At 51.0% G+C, this 22,949-nt stretch overlaps 1 protein-coding gene across 5 annotated transcripts in view; it reads right to left on the minus strand.

Annotated features, from left to right (window-relative positions):
• ECE1 (endothelin converting enzyme 1) overlaps window positions 1-22,949 on the minus strand; it is a 115,907-nt gene that overhangs the window by 25,996 nt on the left and 66,962 nt on the right. For all 5 annotated transcript variants that reach the window (XM_030325623.1, XM_030325625.1, XM_030325626.1 and 2 more), the window contains exons 4-8: window positions 21,612-21,824; window positions 6,893-7,014; window positions 5,003-5,149; window positions 3,844-3,909; window positions 2,614-2,805 (exon numbers count right to left, since the gene is read on the minus strand). In XM_030325623.1, the coding sequence (XP_030181483.1) occupies window positions 2,614-2,805; window positions 3,844-3,909; window positions 5,003-5,149; window positions 6,893-7,014; window positions 21,612-21,824 (740 nt within the window). The remainder of the gene's footprint in view (window positions 1-2,613; window positions 2,806-3,843; window positions 3,910-5,002; window positions 5,150-6,892; window positions 7,015-21,611; window positions 21,825-22,949) is intronic.

The raw sequence follows: 22,949 nt of genomic DNA on the forward strand, positions 1-22,949 counted from the left end.
TTTTCTTGTTTTTAATTTTTAAGTTTATTTATTTTGAGAGAGAGAGAGAGAGAGAGAGAGAGCGAGCGAGCAGGGGAGGGGCAGAGAGGGAGAGAGACAGAATCCCAAGAAGGCTTCATGCTGTTAGCGCAGAGCCCGGTGCGGGGCTCGAATTCATGCAACTGTGAGGTCACAACCTGAGCTGAAACCAAGAGTCGGACGCTTAACCAACTGAGCCACCCAGGCACCCCTCAAACAACTTCTGATATGGAAGGTCTTTGAAAGGAATGAGAAGGGCCTCAGGCCCCCAGAGAAGGAACAGAAGGATGTCTGATTCGTGGCTCTGAATTCAGATTCTGATGGGGGCTGGCCTGGAACCACTCTATTCTGGTGGGGTTAGCCTGGACACATACTGTGAAGGCTGGCACACCTTTCCCTGAGTCACCTGGGGTATAGGAAGAAAACCAAATTTCCAGCTACCAGGGAATAGCAAGGCATTCTCTGTCCAAGGCTGGAATAAATCAAATTGGTTTAGTGTTAGAGACGTGGGCTGGCATCATCAACAACAAAGGAATAACACGAATAACGATTACTACAGTACATTTGAATTGTGCACATGAGCTTACAAAATGAAATCTCATCCTTTGCCTCATCTCATCCTCTTAAACCCTGTGGGCAGGCCAGGAAGAGATTCTTTTGGAGGATACTAGGTTTCAGGGGTCCAGGACTTAATCTTTAAATGCTAGACATACTTTTTTAATATGCACACATGCCCTGTTCCCCTGGGAGACACTCCAGAGTTTTCAACTTGTTCTCAAAGAACTCTGTGACTAAAGAACCAGTGTACCTTATGGGGACAGGGGCTGCCTCTCATTTGTCTCTTGTGTTCTGGAATAAAGCAGGTGTGAATGAGTGAGGAAGGAAACAAAGGCTCACATGGGGGTCTTGTGACTTGCCCAAGGTCACACAGCTCCTAGTGGGGCTGGGCCAGAGCAGTCTTCTGACTCCAAGCCCAGGGCCTGTACCTCTGCTAAAGTCCTCCCCTACCTGGAGGGCTCTGCAGCAGCGGGGGAGGAAAAGCCTTTCCTGTCTTGCTCGAAGATCAGAGCAAAAGCAATGTTATAAGGTGCCCTGGGGTAGAGCCCGGAAGCCACGCTGGGGCAGATGTGCTCAGGGCTACTGTGTCTCCTCTGCTTCCCTGGGGGTGGTCGGTTGGCATTATGGCCACCGTCGGGGGCTGGGCTGCTGCTGGGGCCCTTCTTGCCTTGAGAAGTGGACAGCTGGAGCAAACCAAATCACACTGCACAGACAGCATCTCCTTTGACCTCCGGGCCTCAGAGTGGCAACACGGTGCCAGATGGTCCCCAACACAGGCTGCTGATCTCTGTAACAACCCACGCACACCACTCACCCCGATGCCAGCTCCTCCGGGGACCCGAAGGGCAGCTGGCACCCAGAAGAGACTCTCTCACCTTCATCCCAGCTTTGCCTGGGCTGTCTCTCCACCTGGGACACCCTGTCAGCCTGGTGCTCCTCTCGCCCACACATCCCACTCACCTTCCCTGACTTCCCCCTACTCAGGTCCTAGTGCCCATCTTCTTTCACCCAGAGCACTCAGCAGTGAGTCTGGGACTGCTTCCTGGTTGGTGTTCCTCTCTACCCTGGAAGAACCTCCAGAGCAAGGCCCTGATGGTGGCCCTATAACTGTCAGAGCAAGGAATGGAGGGTGAAAAAGGGTAGGGACCGAGGTGTTCTTTCTGAAAGGAGAGCGCATGAGCCAACTCCAATGGGTGGGCGGGACCTGGCTGGTCAAGGTAGACAAGGAGGGAGGAGACATCTCGGTGGAACCCCTGCACAGTGGCCTAGTCACCCTCCCCAGCGGAGAAGCAGGCCTCACCGAGGCTTCCTAGGCAATGGCAGGAAACAGGAAGACTGGCCAAGGCCACCTTGCTGATTCCTCTGCAACCCTGGGGACCTGGGATAAAGCCAGACGCCAACACACGGTGAACTGGGAAGACGGAACTGGCAGTCAACTCACCACCTGCAAGCCTCAAGGAGCCACCAGGGGGCAGCCTTCAGCAGAGGGGCCACTTGCTTTCCAATGGGTTACACCCGGTGACAGAGAGAAACCCCCTCTCACCTCCAGGAGGTTGCCAGGGATCGTGGTCAAGAACAGAGATGCCATGAGCCACGCGTGAGTCCAATGTCCAGCTCCCCTGGCACTTAGGGAGCCTCAGGGCCTTGAACATGTCACTTAACCTCCTGGCTTGGAAAAGGGAGAAGTGACTACAGAACCCACCTCTCAGGTCTATTGTTTGCTGTATATACACCAGGCTCGATGTGACTGGGGCTTGAGCATGGAAATGCCCAATCAGTGTGAGCTATTATCGTCATGACCACAGAGCCTCCCCAGGTAAATGCTGTTGTTACAGAAAAGCTATGTGGCTTTCAGCAGATAACTTAGCCTCTCTGAGCCTCAGTTTTCCCATCTGTGAACTGGGGCGACAACCATCCTTGCTCCTTAGGGTTGTTCTGGGGACCTGATGAAGTGGGTATAAAAGCTCCAGCCCAGCACCCTACGTCCTGAAGCCCTGCGCTTGCCCCGGGCTCCACGTCAACCGGAGCTCACGTTACCTGCAATTCGGCAGCTGTCACTTTGTGGTAGATGAGCTCCTCGTCCCGGCGCTTCTCCTGGGGGATGGTGATGTTGGCCAGCGCCGTCTCAAAGTCCAGAATCTGTTGCATCTGGGGCCGGATGGTGGCCTCGTCCCCTCCACCCAGCAGCTTCCCCAGCTGGACCATGTAGTTCAGGTATCCCGTCAGCACCTGTGGGCCCAGCACCCGCAGTCTATCAGTCGTGTCACCTGCTGCACGCTGGACACGGGTGGCGGGTGGGGCAGGGCCAGCCCAGTGCGGGAAGTCCGCAGACCGGCTGCCCATGGAACTCGGGACGAAGCCCTCAGGTGCTCGAGTGGGTGGGGGTCCCTGCTGTTCCCCACCCACACTCCCGCTCGGACGCCCATCACGGGAAAGCTACCCACAGACCATCCTTCAGTTCTTACAACACACTTTTTCTGAGCTGCCCTCCTCTACCATGTCCCCAGATCTGAATTAGGTTCCCGTGTTCGACTTTCTCAGCTCACCCTTGAGCTATCACAATTTGTCATTATGCCTCCAACTGGGTGGTTAGTTCATTAACGTCTGCCTCCCCTGCTAGACTCTAAGTGGGGACCATGACTGTCTCAGTCCCCACTCTCCCCCCAGCATCAGGCACTTGGTAGGTGCACGCCCAATATAAGTGGGCAGGATGAATGGAGACATGATGAACCACAGACGAGGTTTCTCCGGGACATCATGAGAGGCATGGGTTTTGGAGTTAGCAGGTCTGGATGTGAATCTCAGCCTCACCCCTATGTGACCTTGGGTGGGTCACTTAGCATCTCTGGGCCTTGCTCTCTCCTCTATAAAAGGCAAGGTAAAAATAATACCCACATGGCAGATGAGGTGAATGAAGTTCAGAGACGTTCTGTATCTGTGGGGTTACTGGGGGGGGGGGCGGGGGGAAGAGGTGAGTATATAAGAGGCTTAGCACCCACAGATGGCCATGGCCATTACTGCTGTCTTACTCTACAGTGGGGACAAAAGACACCTGTCCATCCCCTGCCTATTGTGCCCACGATGCCTGAATGGGAAACAGCTAGTCTGTTTCTGCCAGGGACTATCTATCATCCATCAGATAACTGATTCCTCAGTGCAACTCCAGCTTCAAAGACCCACACAGGTGTGATGTGGAGGGGACACTGAGAGGGTAAAACGTCACAGGGTGTGGGCTGGGAGCCACTCTCTCTGAAGAAGCACACTCACCTTCTCGTTTTCAGTTTTGTTCAGGTAATAGTCCCTTGAGGGTAAGCCCAGGCCAGACTGGTCCACCTGGAGAGAAAGGCAGGAGTGAGAGGGGGTCTCCTGTCGCACATACACACCGCCTGCTGTGGGGACAGCTGGCACATGGCAACACAGGACTGGCCTGGGTCCCAGCCAGAGCAGGAGCTGGTAGCGGAGGACCCCTCTGGGGTGGGGCCAGCCGGCGTGGGAACAGACACATGTCTGGCTGCATAGCTGCCCAGACACGGGGATTCTGGGCCCTTCCGAAGGGCTAGAGCCACCCTCCCTCTAAACACCTCTTAGGCTTGGCATGGCGCTTCTACTTAATTAAACACTTCCCAAGACGGTGCAGTGGTTAAGACCCCTGTAGCCTTAGTCAAGTCACTGAACCTTTCTGGTCCTTAGGTTCTTCGCATGGAAAATAGGGGAAATAATACCTAGCCCTCAGAGCTGGAATGAGGACTCAAAGGAGAGAGCCAGGGGAGGACGTGCTGAGGGTCTGGCAGGTAGGGGAGGGTCAGTTCCTGACAGCAACTCTCGGAGCCTAGAGGAGGTGTTGTTACAATTCGTTTGATTGAGAAGGAAACTGCAGTTCAGAGCGGTTGAAGCACTTGCCCGAGGTCAACTGCTGAGTGAGAGGCAGAACTGGATGGGAACTCGGCCTTCACGGCCCCCAGCCCGGGCTCCTCGCTTCCTCATCTGAGGGTGGGCGGATCAGGGCCGGGGCTTCCCTGGGGGTGCCGATACAAAGTCCAGGGCAGGCTCCGGCAGGAAGAGAGGGACTCCAAGCCATTCCAAGCAGAGCCACAAAGGGCGGAGGCTGAGGTGAGGGAACCGGGAGGGGGCTTTAGCTGTGTCCAGGAGTTGGCATCACTCTGGGGGCCCACGGTGACCGATCAGAACCCCGGAGACCCGTCTGTGCTGCACTGACCCCACCTACCCGAGGACGGCGGCCTGCTCTTTCGTGATTTGTTGCCGACAAAAATCTCACGGTTCAGAGTCTCCAGAAATAATCCAGGCTCAGAAACCAGAGGCCTGTCGCCCAGGGCAAGTCTGCCCCTACTCCGGCGCTTGCAAAACTCAGAACAGGTTAAATGCAAAACATGCCCATTCGTCTTCCTGGGGACCCAGGCCAGCTCACCTGGATCACGTTGCTGTTGGAATTCTTGGAGTCGGCACTGACGTAGACAGAGAAGAAGGGAGACGTGCGGTAGTGGGAGGTGACCACCTGCAGGGTGTCCTGGAAGTTGTCCTTGTCCCAGGGACCTGTGATGTTCCACCCCCCTAGCTGCGGGCAGAGAGAGGGAAGGGGGAGGTGAAGAGGTGGCAGGAGACCCGGGTGTGAATTCTGCTCCTGCCACGGACTTGGTCTGTGACCCAGAGCAGTCATCTGACCTCTCTGAGCCTCAAGAGCAAATGAAAGGGATGGTCTTCGTCGAGTGTCTGACCAGCAACAGGAGACGCTGGGTGGAACGAGATTTGCCCTAAATGAGCGAGCAATGAATCCACGTGGCAGCTGCTCTCTTGGGGATGGGGATGGAAAGGAGACTTCTCCCACAGCCTGTTCACTTTTTGAATACTGACTCATGTGGATTCAGTTGTGCACAAAATTCAGTTGTGCCTATGGAAAAAAAAAGTCTCCGTATTTTTAAAAAGGTTGATAAAGCCATGGTCTCTAGTGTCTTTCAGAGCTTGGACTCTTTTTTTTTTTTTTAAGTTTACTTGTTTGTTTGTTTGTTTATTTATTTATTTATTTATTTAGAGCATGAGAGAGAGAATCCCAGGCAGGCTCCACACTGTCAGTGCAGAGCCCGACGCGGGGCTCAAACTCATGAACCGTGAGACCATGACCTGAGCCGAGGTCAGATGCCTAACCGACTGAGCCACCCAGGTGCCCCTGGGAGTTTTGTTTTCAAGTAGGCTCTATACCCAACACAGGGCTCAAACTCACGACCCCGAGATCAAGAGTCGCATGCTCTACCAACTGAGCCAGCCAGGTGCCCCGGAGATGGGATTTTGTAATCTCCTCGGCGTCTCTGGCTTCGCACACAGTGGCATGTGGGACCAGTGCCAGAGGGGAGGACTGTCTGGTCTCCGGTGTCCACAGCTCCCCATCCTGCTGCAATGACTTCTCAGAGCCAAGCCAGGAAGCGGGGCCCTGAGGGAGCATGAGACAGCTGGGAAACATCCATGGCCACCCTCTGTGGGTGTCAGGCAGCCTGGCCAGTCATAGGCAGCCCCTGCAGAGTCCATCCAAGGCTGACTGGGAGGTGCCCAGCAAGAAAGAGTCCTCCCCCGTGAGAGAATGGGAGGCCTGGGGTAACTGGGGCCCTCCTCACGGGGGAGGAGAGGGTTCTTCTTCTTCTTCTTTTTTTTTTTTAAGAGAGAGAAAGAGAGTGGGGAGAGGGGCAGAGGGAGAGAATCTTAAGCAGGTTTCACACTCAGCACGGAGCTGACAAGGCTTGAGCCCACTACCTGGGATCACGACCCGAGCGGAAATCAAGAGTCAGACGCTCAACCAACTGAGCCACCCAGGTGCCCTGGGGTGGGGGGGAGGGGGTTCTGCTTCAGATCTGAGACTTTCAGTTGGTCCTTCTGGAACATACCCCTCTTCACAAAAACACACCCTCTGCGGAAAGGGAATCAACAAGGTAGAGAAATGCTTTTTCTATAAATACGGCCCCCATCCCACACACAGATGCAGAGAGGCATACATACATGTGGCACACATCCACAACAGGTGCTGACGCGTACCCTGACACAAATACAGATATTCCCACCCACAGAGACGCATGCGTACACATGAGCACGTGTACGCACGCACACACACACACACACACACACACACACACACTCACACACTTAGACACACTCAGCCCCGACAGGTTCTACAGTCCAGCTGGGTGTGGTGGTTGGAGATGTGAGGTCGCCAGGCCCCACTGGTACCTGAGAGCTGGGGTGGCAGCCAGAGGGGCGGAGGCAGGTGGCTCAGGCTGGAGGAGATCCATGAGAGCCTGCTCCAAGAACTCACCTTCTCAATCAGCTCCATCAGGGGCTTGGCCTTAAGCTCCTCGATCCTGGTTTCATTCATACATGCACGGTAGTATACTTGGGCCTTCCTTTCTGCCTCGCTCACACTGGCTGTGGAATTTTCTGGAATGACAAGGGATAGCAGTTTGCAACACGCCCTCAGTTGCTCAGTGGGCAGCACTGAGGGAGTCCTTCTCAGAGCCTCGGTGTTCTCAGCTATAAAAAGACCTAGGACTTCTCCCTGTCAGGTAGCCACAAAGACTCAGTCACAGCGGGTATATGACTGCCCCTGGGCAGATCCTGGGAAATGAGGTGCTTCCTAATTTTTGCTGAGTGCAAATAAGAAAAGCATACCATGTGTCTCCCTGTCTGCCAGGCAGGTTCGCAGACATGTCCCTAGGCTGGCAGCATGGGCCACCCAGAAGGACACCCTGCTTTCCCTGCTGGCTAACACGTGGCCCAGACACCCCCGCCTGGTGTGTGGGACAGAGGCCTGTCTTGGTTTTCAGATCCCAGATGACTTCTCTTGGGATAAAGCATGGAGCTGAATGGAAGCTTCCAAGGCCTCATTCCCTAGGAGTTTCCTTCTTCCTTTCTCCCCTGAGGGTCCAGGCTGTTCATCAGATTTACAGTTCACACAGAGTGCTTTTGCTGTGTCTCTTCCTAACTCAACAGTCAGCACCTCTATCCTTACACCGGGACGCCTGGGAGACCTTGGTCCCCCTCTCCCTGTCCTCAGTGTCCCGGTCCAGGAGCCGCCTGCTGAGGGCCACACTCCTGTACGTGCACCAGCACAGGGCAGGGCCCTGCTTATGCCCAGGGAAGGTGACCACGTCCTGCTGTTCAGGTCGTGAAGGACCTACTACCTGCCAGAGCTCCCATGCCTGAGGCTTCATCTCAGAGCCCTGCTCCAGATAACGCCTGGGTCCCTGACCCCCTCAGTTCTGTCTGTCCACTTTGCTGCCTCCCTGCGGAACCCCTTCCTCACTGCTCCACAGTCACCTTTCCTCATTTCAAATTCACTTCTCCTGGACCCAGAAACTCCTTCTCTTGCTTCCTTCAAAGACTCCCCCAAACCCCACCTCCTCCATGAAGACTTTTCTGGCAGATCCTTATCCACACATCCACTAAATAGATGCTAGATGCTCACTCTGTGCTAGGTACTGCACAAGCTTCGGGGACACAAAAGACAACGTCCCCGTCCCAGTGCTTCTTCCTTTCTAGTATGACGACACAGATAACAGACAAGAAAACACACGAAGAAAAACGTCCCCCTGGCCCTCCTGTATGGGACACTGTCAAAATCCTACAGCCTTCAAGGCCTCTCCCAGAGGCCATCTTTCCTACGGAGCCTCTCCGGAGACGTTCTTTCGTGAAGGCCCCAACATGGAGCACCTACTGAGTGCCGGGCACTGGGCTTGGCTCCAGTTTTACAGACATGAATAAGACCCAGGTAGTCTCTGTCTCCAGGGAGTTCATTGTCTAGTAGTGGACACAGCCAAGCAAAGAAATGACCAGGAGACACGGAGGTGCTTTGGTTACTGCAAATGGCTATGGAGCCCAAAGAAAATTCACACCCTTTGGTGGGGTGAGGTGGGGTCAGGGGGACTCTAGCTCTAAGCCAGTTCTTTTATCTTTTATTTATTTTTTATTAAAAATATTTTTTAGGGGCACCTGGGTGGCTCAGTCGGTTAAGCGTCCAACTTCAGCTCAGGTCATGATCTCACGGTTTGTGATTTCGAGCCCCGCGTCAGGCTCTGTGCTGACAGCTCGGAGCCTGGAGCCTGCTTCGGATCCTGTGTCTCCTCTCTCTGCCCCTCCCCAACTTGTGCTCTGTCTCTCAAAAAAATCAATAAGTGTAAAAAACAATAAAAAAATATTAAAAAAATGTTTTTTAGTAGGCTCTACACGCACTGTGGGGCTCGAACTGACAACCCCTAGATCAGGTGTTGTATGCTCCACGGACTAAGCCAGCCAGGCTCCCTGAGCTGTTTCTTTTAAAGGTAAGAAGTTATTCACCAGGTAGAAATGAGGGGAAAGAGCCTTGGGTTTGGACGAAATTGGAGAGTTTGGGGAAACACGAGAGGCGCACAAGGGCATGCTATCTAGAGAAAAGATATCCATTTGGAGTGGCCTGTGGTGCAGGGGGCACCCGTCAGCTCCTGACTTGACTTTCAGCGTGGGTCACTTTAGCTCTCCCAGCCCTGTTGCAAAAGCCCACCTGCCCTCCCCCCAATTCTTACCATAACCAGCACCACGGTTTTCTCTGGTCAGAGAGCATCAACCCCCATCTTGCTGAAGTCAGGGTGATGGCCCTGAAGAGGGCATGGGACCAGCCTGAGCTAGTCTGAAGGGAGATGCAGAGACAGAACCCTGAGAGAGACAGTGGTCCAGGGGTCTGAGTGACGAGGGGCTGTGGAGGGTCCACACAGCCCTGGAAGCCACAGCCTGCCATGCCGCTGAAGCCTAGAAACACCTGCGCGTCTCTATTCCCTTCTAGAGCACGAAAGGAAGCCTTCCGGAGGGGAGGGCAGAAATGGGGAGAGCTGGACCTCTCCCTGCTCCTCAGACTCAGGAAGCAGAACTTCAGGGAAAGCAAAAGGGGGGTTCCCCCCCCCCCAGAAGCGTTGTTTCTATGACAATGCCTCCCAGCAGCTGGGCTGTTAGAAGGGAAAGCAAAAGAATCATCATTGCTTGCCAGAGCCCGAAAGTAGCGTCTCATCTTCCATATGTGGCTCTGGCCGTGACCCTGAAATGCCAGGGTCGGTGATGGGGGAGTGTGCTCTGTGTACTCTGGCCAATGAGAGGGCCTGGCATCTCCCTCCCCTGCTGCACCAAGGCCACTGAGATAAGAGGCCCAAAGAAAGGCTCCGGAGGAACAGCCTGGCTGTGCTCATTCTAGAGAGTTCCAGGTGCCCATCTTTCTCTGCATTATCGCCAGGTGGACAGAATGTGTGCTTCAGGCACACACACCCTCCCGCTCTCCTTCGCTGAGAGGCTGCCCCTAATGAGTTCAAACTTCCTTCCTCTGAGCTCCACACCCTGGCTCTCACATTCACTTGTTTTTTCACAAATGTTTATTGAGTTCCTATGGTTTGGTGGCTGCCGGGCTGGGGGGAGAGTGCAGCAGGCCACGCGGATATGTGTCTGTCCACAGAAGGCCTGTAGGCTGGTAGGTGAGACAGACAGCAATGAGATGATCACAAAGCATCTGACCGCACGGAGGGCAAACGCTATGAGGACAGGAGGCCCTGAGAAAGGATGGCGGGGGAGGTCCCAGGGAACCCCTTGCCTGAACTCTGGGCTGAAGGCTGAGCTCAATGTGGCGGGGACACGGGGGCCTGTGCTTGGGCCGCTTTACCCACTAGTTTGTCCTACTTGTCCGTTTCCTCGCCTGAACTCAGAGGAGGGCACAGAGTAGCCCCCAGCAGTATTTGCTGGGAGAACGGAGCCCAGTGTCTGTCTGATGAGGAAAGATGCCGTATCTGGGCGCCGAGAGGGCGATGAGGTCAGTGCCTGATGGAGACTGGCACAGGCAGGAAATGAGGCAGGTGTGGCAGGAAGGGCCAGGGGCACAGGCCTCACCAGGAATCGGCATTCACACATCCCCTGTATTCCCACAGTGACACCGGCTGGGGCAGGAGCTCTGGGAGAAGGTCCAGCTCCTCTATGGCTCCCCCTGCCTCCCTCTGGTTCATGGAGCCCACTGGGACAACCCTCAGCACCCTCTCCCCTCTCCTCTCTTTCATCCTCTCCCGTGGGGCACCTATGACCTGGAAGGCACTGGGGAAGCAGAGGTGAAGCAAGACGGCCAGGTGGCAGGCCACTGTAACAGATGAGGTAAGCGATGGTGCGGGCTTGGGCTGGGGCGACAGCAGAGAAGGGGCGAGAAGCAGTTGGAGTATGAGAGAAAGAGGAGTCTCAGATGCCACTGCATTTCCTTGACCTGAGCAAGGGGTCGAGGGATGGGGAGGGGGATAAGCAGTTCGGTTTCCAACATTTTTAGCTGGAGACGGTCTAGTAGACGCTGAGGTGGAACCCTGGGTGTGGACTTTATAGAGCTAGTGTCTTGAACGACTCTGAATTCAAATATACTCTGGAGCACACAAATCTCTTAAAACTGCCTATAAGGCCCTATGTCGTGCATTCTCAACAGGGACAATACTGCCCCCGAAGGGGGAGAGAATTAGCTCTTAGGGAGCAGAAATATCTTACCCTTTCACGTGTACATATAGTACGTAAACTGTAAGTAACCGTATCTCTTATATTCTTACTGGACGTCATGGACGAAATGGATAAATTCTTAGAAATACACAGCCTACCAAGACTGAATCATGATGAAACAGAAAATCTGAACAGACCAATTACTGGTAAGGAGATTGAATCAGTAATCAAAAACCTCTCAACAAACAAAAGTCTAGGACCAGACAGCTTCACCGGTGAGTTCTACCAAACATTCAACAAAGAATTAAGGGACCAATCTTTCTCAAACTCTTCCAAAAGACAGAAGAGATGACTCTTCCAAACTTACTTCGCAAGGCCAGCATTACCCTGATACCCAAACTGAAGATGCCCCAAGGAAAGAAAATTATAGGCCAACATTCCTGATGAACATAGACGCAAAAATCCTCAACAAAATATGAGCAAACAGAACTCAATAAAACATTAAAAGGATCATACGCCACAAGCAAGTCGCATTTATTCCAGGGATGCAAGGATGGTTCAATGTCCACAATGAAGGATAAAAATTATATCATCTCAACAGATGCAGAAAAAGCATTTGACAAAATTCAATATCCATTTATGATAAAAACTGTCAACAAAGTATAGAGGGAATGTGCCTCCACGTAAAAAAGGCCCACAGCTAACCTCATACCCACTGGTGAAAGCTTTTCCTCTAAGATCAGGTAAAGACTAGGATGCCCACTCTTGCCACTTCTATTCAACATAGCACTGAAAGCTGTAGTCCGAACAATTAGCTAAGAAAAAGAAATAAAAGGCATCTGAATTGGAAAGGAAGAAATACTTAAATCTATCAAGTTAAACACAAGTTATAAATCTTTTGTTCTGTGAATATGGTGAATGAGAGAATAAATGTCTTTTAATTTTGAAAAAAAAAGGGAATGGAAGAAGTAACACTGTTGCTATAATGCAGAGAACGTGATATTACATACAGAAAACCCTAAAGACTCCATCAAAAACCTGTCAGAACTAATAAACAAATCCAATAAAGTTGCCAGATACAACATCAATACGCAAAAGTCTGTTATATTTCTTTTTTGCTTTTTTTTTTAAGTTTATTAGAGACAGAGAGAGAGAGAGAGTGCAAGTGGAGGAGGGGCAGAGAGAGAGAGGGAGACAGAGAATCCCAAGCAGGCACTGCATTATTAGTGCAGAGCCTGATTCAGGGCTCGAACTCATGAACCATGAGATCATGACCTGAGCCGAAATCATCAAACGCTTAACCAAATGAGCCGCCCAGGTGTCCCTGTTGTATTTCTATACTACACTAATAATGAACTATCAAAAAAAGAAATTAAGAAAACAGTCCCATTTACAATTACATCAAAAAGAATAAAATATGTAGGAATAAATTTAACCAAGAAGTTGAAAGAGCTGTATATTGACAACGACAAGATATTGGTGAAAGAAATTGGAGAAGACGCTTAAATAGAAAGATATTCTGTGTTTATAGACTGGAAGAATTAATACTGTTATGCTGTCCATACTACCAGAAGCAATGTACAGATTCAATGCAATCCTTATCAGAATTCCAACGGCATTTTTTACAGAGATAGAACAAATAATCCTAAAATCTATATGGAACCATGAAAGACCCTGAATACCCAGAGTAATCTTTTTTTTTTTTTTAAAGTAGGCTCCACATGGGGCTTGAAATCATGACCCTGAGATCAAGACTTGAGCTGAGATCAAGTGTTGGATGCTTAACCGACTGAGCCACCCAGGCTCCCCCAGAGTAATCTTAAGAAAGGAGAAAAAAGCTAGAGGCATCATGCTTCCTGATTTCCCTGATTAATGAAGACACTATGGGCACAGCAGAGGAAACCATCCACAAAATGAAAAAGGCAACCTACTAAATGGGAGGAAATATGTACAAATCACACATCTGATAAGGGGCTTATATCCAAAATATATAAAAAACTCATACAATTCAACAGCAAAAAAAATAATAATTATTATCTTATTAAAAAATGGGCAGAAGAGGGGTGGCTGGGTGGCTCGGTTTGCTGAGCGTCACACTCTTGGTTTTGGCTCACGGTTCATGATCTCACAGTCTGTGGGTTCGAGTCCTGTGTCAGGCTCTGTGCCTGGGATTCCCTCTCTCTCTCTGCCCCTCCCCTACTCATTTTCTTTCTCTCTCTCTCTCAAAAATAAATACATTTTAAAAAATGGACAGGAGACATAAATAGACATTTTTCCAAAGAAGACATACAGATGGCCGACAGACACATGAAAAGGTGTTCAACATGACTCATCATCAGGAAATGCAAACCAAAACCACAAGGAAAGATCACCTCATACCTGTCAGAATGACTAGTATCGAAAAGACAAATAACAAGTATTGGTGAGGACGTGGAGAAAAGGAAACCCTCATGCACCGTTGGTGGGAATATAAATTGGTGCAGCCACTGTGGAAAACAGTATGGAGGTTCCTCAAAAAATTAAAAATAGAACTACCCTATAATCCAGCGATTCTACTTCTGGATATGTACCCTAAGTCAGCAAAAACACTACCTCAAAAACATATGCACCCCACGTTCACTGCAGCATTATTTACAATAGCCAAGATATTGAGACAACCTAAGTGCCCACTGATGGATGAATGGATAAAGAAAATGTGGTATACACACACATACACACACACACCAGGAATATTGTTCATTCATAACAAAGAAGGAAATCTTGCCATTTGTGATGACATGGATGAAACTCAAGGATATTATGCTAAGTGAAGGAAGTTAGACAAAGACAAATTAAAAAAATATATTGTATATAATATATATTTTAAAAACCAAGCTCGTAGATCTAGAGAACAGATAAGTGGTTGCCAGAGTTGGTGGGTGGGGTGATGGGAGAAATGCATGAGCTGTTTTAGTTTATTTCTTTAAAGAAATTGAACTAAAAAAAATAAAGCAGAAAAAATATTAAAAAAATTTTTTTGACATTTATTCATTTTTGAGAGACAGAGACAGAGCACAAACAGGGGAGGGGCAGAGAGGGAGGGAGACCCAGAATCCAAAGCAGGCTCCAGGCTCCAAGCTGTCAGCACAGAGCCCGACATGGGGCTCAAACTCACGAACTGTGAGATCATGACCTGAGCTGAAGTCGGACGCTTCCAGCAGAAAAAAGCCTTTTAGGGAGGGGGCAATTGATGAAAAAAGGTTGAGAAACACTGCCCTTGATGGGGGTCTCCACCCCTTGGTCTGTCTCCAGCCCCTCTCCCTCTTGCTCCCAGATCCCTGCCCGAGGACCACTGTGCTCACTGTCCTGCCTGGAATAATCTTCTCCTCACATCCACGTGGTCCATTCTCTCATGATTAATTCAAGTTTCGGTTCAAATGTCCCTCTTCTGAAAGCCCATCCCTCCTTGACTGGTGTAGTGACAGTGGCCTCTTACCTTCATGGCCCTGCATCCTACGTGATTGGTTTCAAAGCCCTAATGCTTCACAACATTCCTTATTTACTTGTTTATTTGTTCACTGTTTACTGTCTTCCTTGCTGGAACATAAGTTCCGTAAGAAAGGGCTGTCTTATTCCTTACACAATCCCTGCACCTAGTGATGTCTGGCACACAGCTGGTGTATAACATATTAACTGCTGAACGAAGGAATGAATGATGGAATATTCTGGGAGCTCTGCAAAGAAAGGTACCGATCACAACAGCCTGAGGGAGGAGGCTTTGGTTCAGAGTGAAATGAGCCACATTTAGTTTTCTCATGAGGAAAACCTTGGACTCCTCAGAGACATCCCTGCTTGCGCTTACTTTCCAGAAGAAGGTTCCATGGGAGCAGCTGCTCAACAGTATAGCTCCCAGGATGGAGATGGAGGCCATGTTTGAATATGGCGGCACTTCCAGGGCCCCCACGGTATGAAAATCATTTGGCAGCCCAGGGCCAGACAACAGGCCTCCCAATTGCCTGGGTACTTCCTTCCAGGGACCCTGAGTTCCAGAAACTCCCTCAGTCACTTCCCCAAAGTCTCAAAGAGGAAAGACAGCACACCATTTAATCGGCCCACTTCTTCCTCTGTAAGTTTTTATTGGAACACCCTCTCCCATACCGCTCCCAGGGAGGAAACCGACCTCCAGCAGCTGGGCGGGCTGCAGAGATGGGGGTTCCTGGGAATTCTGTGGTTCTGTGGTCCCTGTGCTGCAGAAAGACCATCTGGCCAGGAGCATGTGGGATTCCACATCAGGGCAAGATCTGCACTTGTTTTAGATAAAACCACAGACTCGGTTCAGGCCGTCACAGGCCCCCATCCTGTGAGCAGAAGTGGGGGAGCAGATAAACGAAGCATCTTTTTCTGCAGAAGAACAATAGTAAATGATGAGACCATTACCACGACTGGTATCTATTGCAGGCCAAGTCCTAGCCGAGCTCTACTCATCACCACGCTGACAGCCTGAGGTGATACTATCCCCCCATTTCACGGGGAAAGAGAGTGAGGCCCAGGGAGAGGAAGGAACTTTTGTCTAGGGAGGCAAAGCTTATATGCGATGCGTTGGCACTTGAACCCAAGCATTCTTAAGCCATCCTGAGAAAACGAACTGCTTCCTCTCTGTGTGGGTGTGGCTGTGAGTGTGCATCTGGTCCTAACAGTTTCCACCAACGGGTGTTATTACTATCACGCCCAATTTATAGGCAAGAGGTTGAGTAATGTGCCTGAGGTCCCGCAAGCGAGTGGCTGAAGTCAGGGACGTGAGCTCTCTCTGCGTTCCTTTCCTTTCCTCCAGGTTGGCAGCACCGAAGCAGTCCAGCCAGCCTGGAGAAGCCCTGGACACACACCCCCGTCCTCAGAACGTGAAAGACGGGTACGCTGCTGCAGATGGAGAGCGTGTTGGACACAGCTTGTCCACAGAGTTTCCAATACGCATGGGAAGATGCAACAAAGCTAGACAGCAGCTACCGGGAAAACGAACCAAAATAAAAGTGCAAGACCTATCACAGGGCGACACGATTAATTGCCAAGTCACTGACATGGACAAATTTCATACTGATGGAATGATTCTGTCTCTATTTCTCAGGCAGACTGGCGCTGGGGTAGAAAGAAGGGAGACCACAAATTCCTTGTGAAATACGGGTTGCTCAAATTGTTACAAAAACCAGGCATTAATTTTGCATGCATTAATCTTATAAAATACGGTAAATATGACAGGCACATAGAGCACAATTGTAGCTCAAACTCAGAGAGGCCCTTTGGTAGCCACAGAAGGCCTCGCGGAGGAAGCAGATTTTTGTTTTTTGTTTTTAAATGTTTTTATTTATTTTTGAGACAGAGAGAGACAGAGCATGAGCAGGGGAGGAGCAGAGAGAGAGGGAGACACAGACCGGGAAGCAGGCTCCAGGCTCTGAGCTGTCAGCACAGAGCCTGACATGGGGCTCGAACTCACGGACCGTGAGATCATGATCTGAGCCGAAGTTGGACGCCCAACCAACTGAGCTACCCGGGCGCCCTGGAGGAAGCAGGTTTGAGAAAAGTCCTGTAGGATTGGAAGGGGTGAGGCAGGTAGTCCATACAGCAGAATAATCTGCGTTAAGAACACAAGCTGGAAAGCCTGGGGCAAGGCCCAGCCTAAGGGTGAGAGGTCTAGCTGCATCCTTCCCCTGATGAAGGGAGGCCACGCTCTTGCCTCCCCAAGGCCTACGAGGACAGCCCAAGCCGGCAACTTGGGTGGGTGGCAGAGTGTCTCTTGGGTGAGGCACCTCTGTCCCATGAAGCTGAGGTCAGCCCTCCCAGCCCGTGAGCTGCAAGGACATGTCACAGTGGCATCTGGCAGACTTCAGTCCACCTGCTACAGGTCTGCCTGGATATCCTCTGGGGGGGCCAGAGTGAATTCACTGTTCGCAGAAAGGAGTGGCTCGCCCAAGGTCAGCCTGGTCAGCTGACACAATACTCACCAGCACTCTGAACGCTCCTTCTCCTTCCAGAGGAGCCTGCCCTAGGCCAGCTTGGCCAGCCTGGGCACCCCCTGCACACTCCACTCCCCATCAGCTCCGGCCCCGCTCCTGAGGCCAGCTGGCTGACCCCTATGTCCTGCAGAAGCTGAAACCAGTCTGGCCTTGAGCCCAGGAATGCACTGGCCCATGTTATGCACTGGCCCATGTTCCCGCATTTTTTTGTCACCCACTCACCTGCCTCCTGCCCCTTCGGGGGTTTCCAGGTGTCAAAATCCCAGATATCAAGGCCCACAGGTGAGGGGCCATTTCCAGACTAATTCCCAAGAGTGAGCCTGGCAGGAAGGGGACTCCAGGATATTCCTTCTGGTCATAAGCTTCTGTTCAGGAGGATTTGGGGGTGACCTCACCTGCTGTGTTCATCAGGCTTGGGCCAGGTCCCACCAGACTGGAGAGCTTAATCAAGCTGCCACTGGGAAAAAGGAGGTTGGTGAATCGTGCTTCTGGGCTGCTCTGTGGCCTTTGCATGGTGAATCTGACTCAGGGGAGTCAGTAGAAAAAGAGTGCAGGTTTGAGGCCCCACAGCTCCGGGGCTAAATCTCACTACTTCCTAGGTATTTGTGAGTCTCATCTGTACAGTGGGTATATACATCCACAGCTTAAATAAAATAATACAAGTAAACAACCTAGCATGGTCATGGATATGCCTTGTACCTCTTTCCCTAATAACTAGGTCCACATCAGTGCCTCTAAAAGAAATAAAATGAGCAATAATGAGGTTTTCTTCAGCCACCGCACTAATCCTTACAACATTGCCATCAATGCTCTGAGTCAGTTCCCACCTTACAGACGAGGAGCCCAGTAGCTTCTCTGTGGTCGCACGGCTTGTCAGGGAGAGGTCTGGGCTGGCGCTCACTCGGGACACCGAGAAGGTGGCGCTGCTTTGGTGAGCACTTACTAGGTGCCAAGCTCTGTGCTAAGCATGCTGACCTAGCACATATAAGCCCATACTCATGGTAACCTTGGGTTAGATGGCAACATTACCCCCATTTTAGAGATAACGAAACTAAGCCGGAGAGGAGGCGGGTCACTTGTCCAAGGCCACACGAGTGATAAGCTAGCATGTCAAGGCTGCCTGACTTCAAAACCCTGCAGTCTGGCCTCTTGATCCTACGAGACCCCGGCCGCAGGGTCAGGGGCTTGAACGCATGGTTCTGGCTGTTCCGTACCCAGCACAGCACAGCTCTCCACCTGCACCTTGACTCTCAGGGATAGGATGGATGTTAAGGCCAGAGCACGGGACTAGAGCCCACTCCTCATGGCCCCTGCCAGCTGGGGGGAGGGTCGGGGGATGGGGGATGGGGCATGGACTCAGTCCTGGCAAAGACCCAAGGTCCTCCTGATAAGGACTGGCAGGAGCATAGGCCGTGGGCACCACACAGGAGGGCCAGTCCTGGGCCTACACTGGAAAGTTAGAAGGCCTCTCTGCCTGTCTTCTCCGTCTCCTCTCGGTGCTAACTGCTCCCCAGGGCTGGAGCCCGTCTCCATCCAGGACCAGCAATGTATCCTCAGCAAAGTCACTTAATGTCTCTGAACCTGTTTCCTTATCTATAAAAAGGGAACAAGAGTTCCTAAGTCCCAGGGAGGCTGTGAGGATGAAGGAGGCAATAGATATAAAGAACCTGGTACAGGGGCGCCTGGGTGGCTCAGTTGGTTAAGCGTCCGACTTCAGCTCAGGTCACGATCTCACAGTCTGTGAGTTCAAGCCCCGCGTCGGGCTCTGTGCTGACAGCTCAGAGCCTGGAGCCTGCTTCAGATTCTGTGTCTCCCTCTCTCTCTGCCCCTTCCCTGCTCATGCTCTGTCTCTCTCTGTCTCAAAAATAAATAAAAACATTAAAAAAAATTAAAAAAAAAAAAAGAACCTGGTACACAGCATGGCAAGCAGCAGACACTCAAACATCAGTTTCCTTCTCTCCTTCCTTCAGACCCTCAATGCCCTGCACTGCCAGCAAGATGGGCAGGAGTCATAGCCGCCCCTTATATCTGAAGGAGGTGGGGTGAGACGGTGGGGGGAAGGACACCTGGCCCCGATTCAGGCAAGTCCCAGCCATGCCACCTACTAGTCTGTCCTGTGGATGCCTCTGGACTTTAGTTTCCTCATCTATCAAGTGGGGTGAATGATACCTTCCCTGTTCCTACCTACAGGATCGAATAAGGCGACATCTACAAAAAGAGCTCTGTAAACTGTAAAGGACTGTGCAAAGGTTGAAGGTGAATCATAACTACGACACTAACATACACAGCAGCCGCCCCACTATGCCCGGCCTAGGCAATGAGCTTTATTTTTTTTTTTAGTTATATTTATTTATTTAGAGAGACTGCGTGTGGGTGTGAGAGTGGGGGAGGGGCAGAGAGAAAGGGAAAGAGAAAATCCCAAGCAGGCTCCGTGCTGTCAGCGGAGAGCCTGATGATGTGGGGCTCCCTCCCACGAACCACGAGATCATGAGCTGAGCCGAGATCAACAGTCAGACGCTTAACCGACTGACACCCAGGTGCCCTGGCAACGCACTTTAAATACATTTTTCCCACTTTATTTTTGTAACCTGGAGGAGGCACGGTTCCCATTATACTGATGAGAGGAGAAGCCCTGAGAGGCCATGTCACTGACCTGAGATCACAGAATAAGTGGCAGAGGCAGGATTTGAACCCAGGTCCTGGTGACTAACGGAGAGGCCCTAGGCCATCTTGTTTCCTACTTGGACTATTCTCCTGCATTGGTTGTTGGTCTGTGCCAAGCCCTTGGCTGTCTTTAGGTGCTAGAGAAGGGACATCCTGAATTCTAATCTGGCTACCATAGGCATATTTGCCTCTTAAGCAAATATGAACTTCTAGTTCTGAACTCAAAGGCGGTGTCCCCTTTCAGAGGTACCTAGATAGCATATAGAGGGCGGGGGCTCTGCTGTCCCTGGCATACTGAGTTCCTTCAGCCCCGCCTCCACACACTACCCTGCTCTGATCCTCAGGGAGACAAGCTGCAAGTTGGACTGCAGAGGGGGCTGCCAAGGGGGGCCTGCCCAGGAGCCACAGCGGGCCAAGGAGACATGGTGGGTGGGCCTCACCCAGCAGCAAGGGCACTTCCTTCCACCCCCGGGGGCTGGCATAGGAAAGAAACGATAGGTCGCCTTAACCTGGTCTGCTTATTTCCACCATCATCAAAAAGGCACAATTGCCTGAGATTCGTAATTGTCAAGTTAGAATTTTTTCCTGTCTCATAGAAAGGTTTCTGTCTGTTTGAGAAGATCTGTCCCCTTTGGGGTCTCTTCTTATATTGTACCTACTTTTGAGTACCTTGAAGGTATTTTTAAAAACTTAGTATCTGTTGAATCGCTGAATCTAGATTCTGTCACTGATGGCTTTTCATGATCTAGCCTCTCCCAGCACCCAGGACAGGGCCGGGTCAGCAGGAGAGGGATGGCAAAGGTCTCAGCTGCAGAGGGGTTCAAGTCAGGATCTATGTCGTGGTGGGTGTTGCGAATTCACGTGGGAGACGACCCCAATGGGCAGGTGTTAATTCAACAAACAGTATCCAGGGTTAACCCTGCAAACAAGACAGACGTGGGGCTCTAACCTAAGGATGAAACCACCAACACCAAGGTCAACTAAAGGTGTCCAAGGCCCAACAAGGTGCAAAGAGGAGAACTTCAGTTAGACGGTTATCGTGCAAGCCCCACCACCACGAGGCCAAGGGACGGCCCTGCCTGCAATGCATAAACTCTCAGTTAAACAGTTCTAACTTTCATCTGCTCGCAACCTTAAAGTCTGACCAAGTGTGTTCACCTTGGTTCCCCTGGCTCACAACTTTCAAAGCTCACGGCCAATTCCGGTCCAAACTAAGCCACAGCTTAAAGCCACAAAAGCAAGGGCCACAGCTACTGGTCCTTCTGAACCTACTATGTGCTGCACATACCGCGCGAACCCTTTACACGTGTGCTGTATAGTTCTAAAAACTCCGAAGTTTGGGTATTATTAGTCCCATTAAAAAAAAATTTCTTTTGGGGGCACTTGGGTGGCTCAGGTAAGCATCCGACTCTTGATTTCGGCTCACAGTCGTGAGATGAAGCCCCGCGTCCATGCTTAGGACTCTCTCTCTCAAAATAAAGAAATATTAAAAGAAATTCTTTTAGTTAAAGTATAGTCGACACACCACGTTATGTTAGTCCCAGGTGTGCAACACAGTGATTTGACAAGCCTACACACCGTGCTGTGTTCACGGCAAGAGGAGCTACTGTCTGTCCCCACACAAGGCTATTATGGTACCACTGACTACGTTCCCTGTGCTGTACCTTTCATCCCTGTGTATTAGCCCCGTTTTTATAGATGAAGGGACTGAGGCTCAGAGACAAGTAACTTACTCTGGACCACACAATGAGTGACGGGGCAGACATTTTAACCTGGCTTCATCGACTCCAAAGCCTCTGGTCTTCCCTTCCATCAAGCTCTTGCTCTAACCAGGCCTGGCCAGGTAGGTCCAGCTGACGGCTTCCCTCTGCAGCCCACGCACTGGCCTCCCTGCTGGGTGCTTACCGAGGAGGTGCTTGATGATGGCTTGGTTGTGTTCCCAGAGGTTGCTAAAGGTCCCCCAGCGTGAGTGGCCGTCAGGCACGGGGTTGGCTTTGATCCAGCCGCCACAGGCGTAGGTGAAGAAGTCCTGGCAGGGGTCCACCGTGGGGTCCATAGAACTCAAGATGGAGCTGGTCACAGAGACGCAGGCCTCGCTTAGGCACACTGGGGGGGTTCCTGGCAGGGGTCAAGGATAAGAGGCCAGTGAAGGGCAGGGAGAAGGCTGTGGGAATACAGTGCAGGTGGCCTGGGGTGCCATGGCCCACCCCAGCCTTGACCAACTGGATTTGGAGCTGGATGGTCACTAGACTTCTAGAGACAAGTGATTTCAGTAGATTAACAATTTCCTGGCTTATAAAATAAGACTTTTTTTTAGCTCCCTTTTTAAAATGCTTTCTGCGGCTCGAAAAGTACCCAGAACAGAGGTGTTTCTCTTAATCAGTCCTTCCTTTCATAAATATTCATTGATTTTTTTTTATTATTCCCTGATGCTCAACAAGTTGATTCACTCATTCACGCAATCATTTATTCAACAAAATAATTACTGAGTTTCTTCCAGGGTCTTATTGAGTATGGTGTGACAGTGTGTGTGCGCAGGTGTGTGCGTGCGTGTGTGTGTGTGTGTGCATGTGCGTGTGTGTGGTGAAGGATATAAAAGGCATAGTCTTTCCTTCAAGAGCTAGTAATTTAGCTGAGGATACAGACATTATACAAGAAAAGTTAAATCACGACGGGAGGAGAAATGTCTGTCATTTATCCTATAAACATAAACTGAGTATATTTGGTCCATGACAACTGGGTGATACAGACGATGTGGTGCCAGGACTTAAGATGAAGGAGAGCCTATTAGGAACAGAAAAAACTATGACAAATCATTCCCACTGAGTACCAGGTGGGAGATTATCTCATTGACTCTCAAAGAAACAAAAACAAAACAAACCTAAGACACCATTTTGCTCAAGGCCATTTTTATATACGAGGAAACTGAGGCACAGAGAAGTTAAGTACCTTGTTCAATAGCCAAGGTACCCCATCCTTTCTCTGTTCTGTCTCCTATAGGCCTGGAGGGGTGCTATCCCAGCAATGACAGGAGGCATCTGCCAGGTGCCTCCCTAAGGAGGGGTGGTAACCGGTGCAGGTGGGCCATGGGGAGGGCCACCGGATACTGTAAGTGCCCCCAGTGAATCAGCTGCCTCTGACCCGGCTCTCCTAGGACATGGGGCAGAGGCAGTGAGGGCTCATCGAAGGTCAGAGGCAAGAAGAGGGGCCGGACCCCTGCCTCAGCATTGGTCAGAGGGCTCC

This window comes from Lynx canadensis, chromosome C1, assembly GCF_007474595.2.
Source record: "Lynx canadensis isolate LIC74 chromosome C1, mLynCan4.pri.v2, whole genome shotgun sequence".
NCBI lineage: Eukaryota > Metazoa > Chordata > Mammalia > Carnivora > Felidae > Lynx > Lynx canadensis.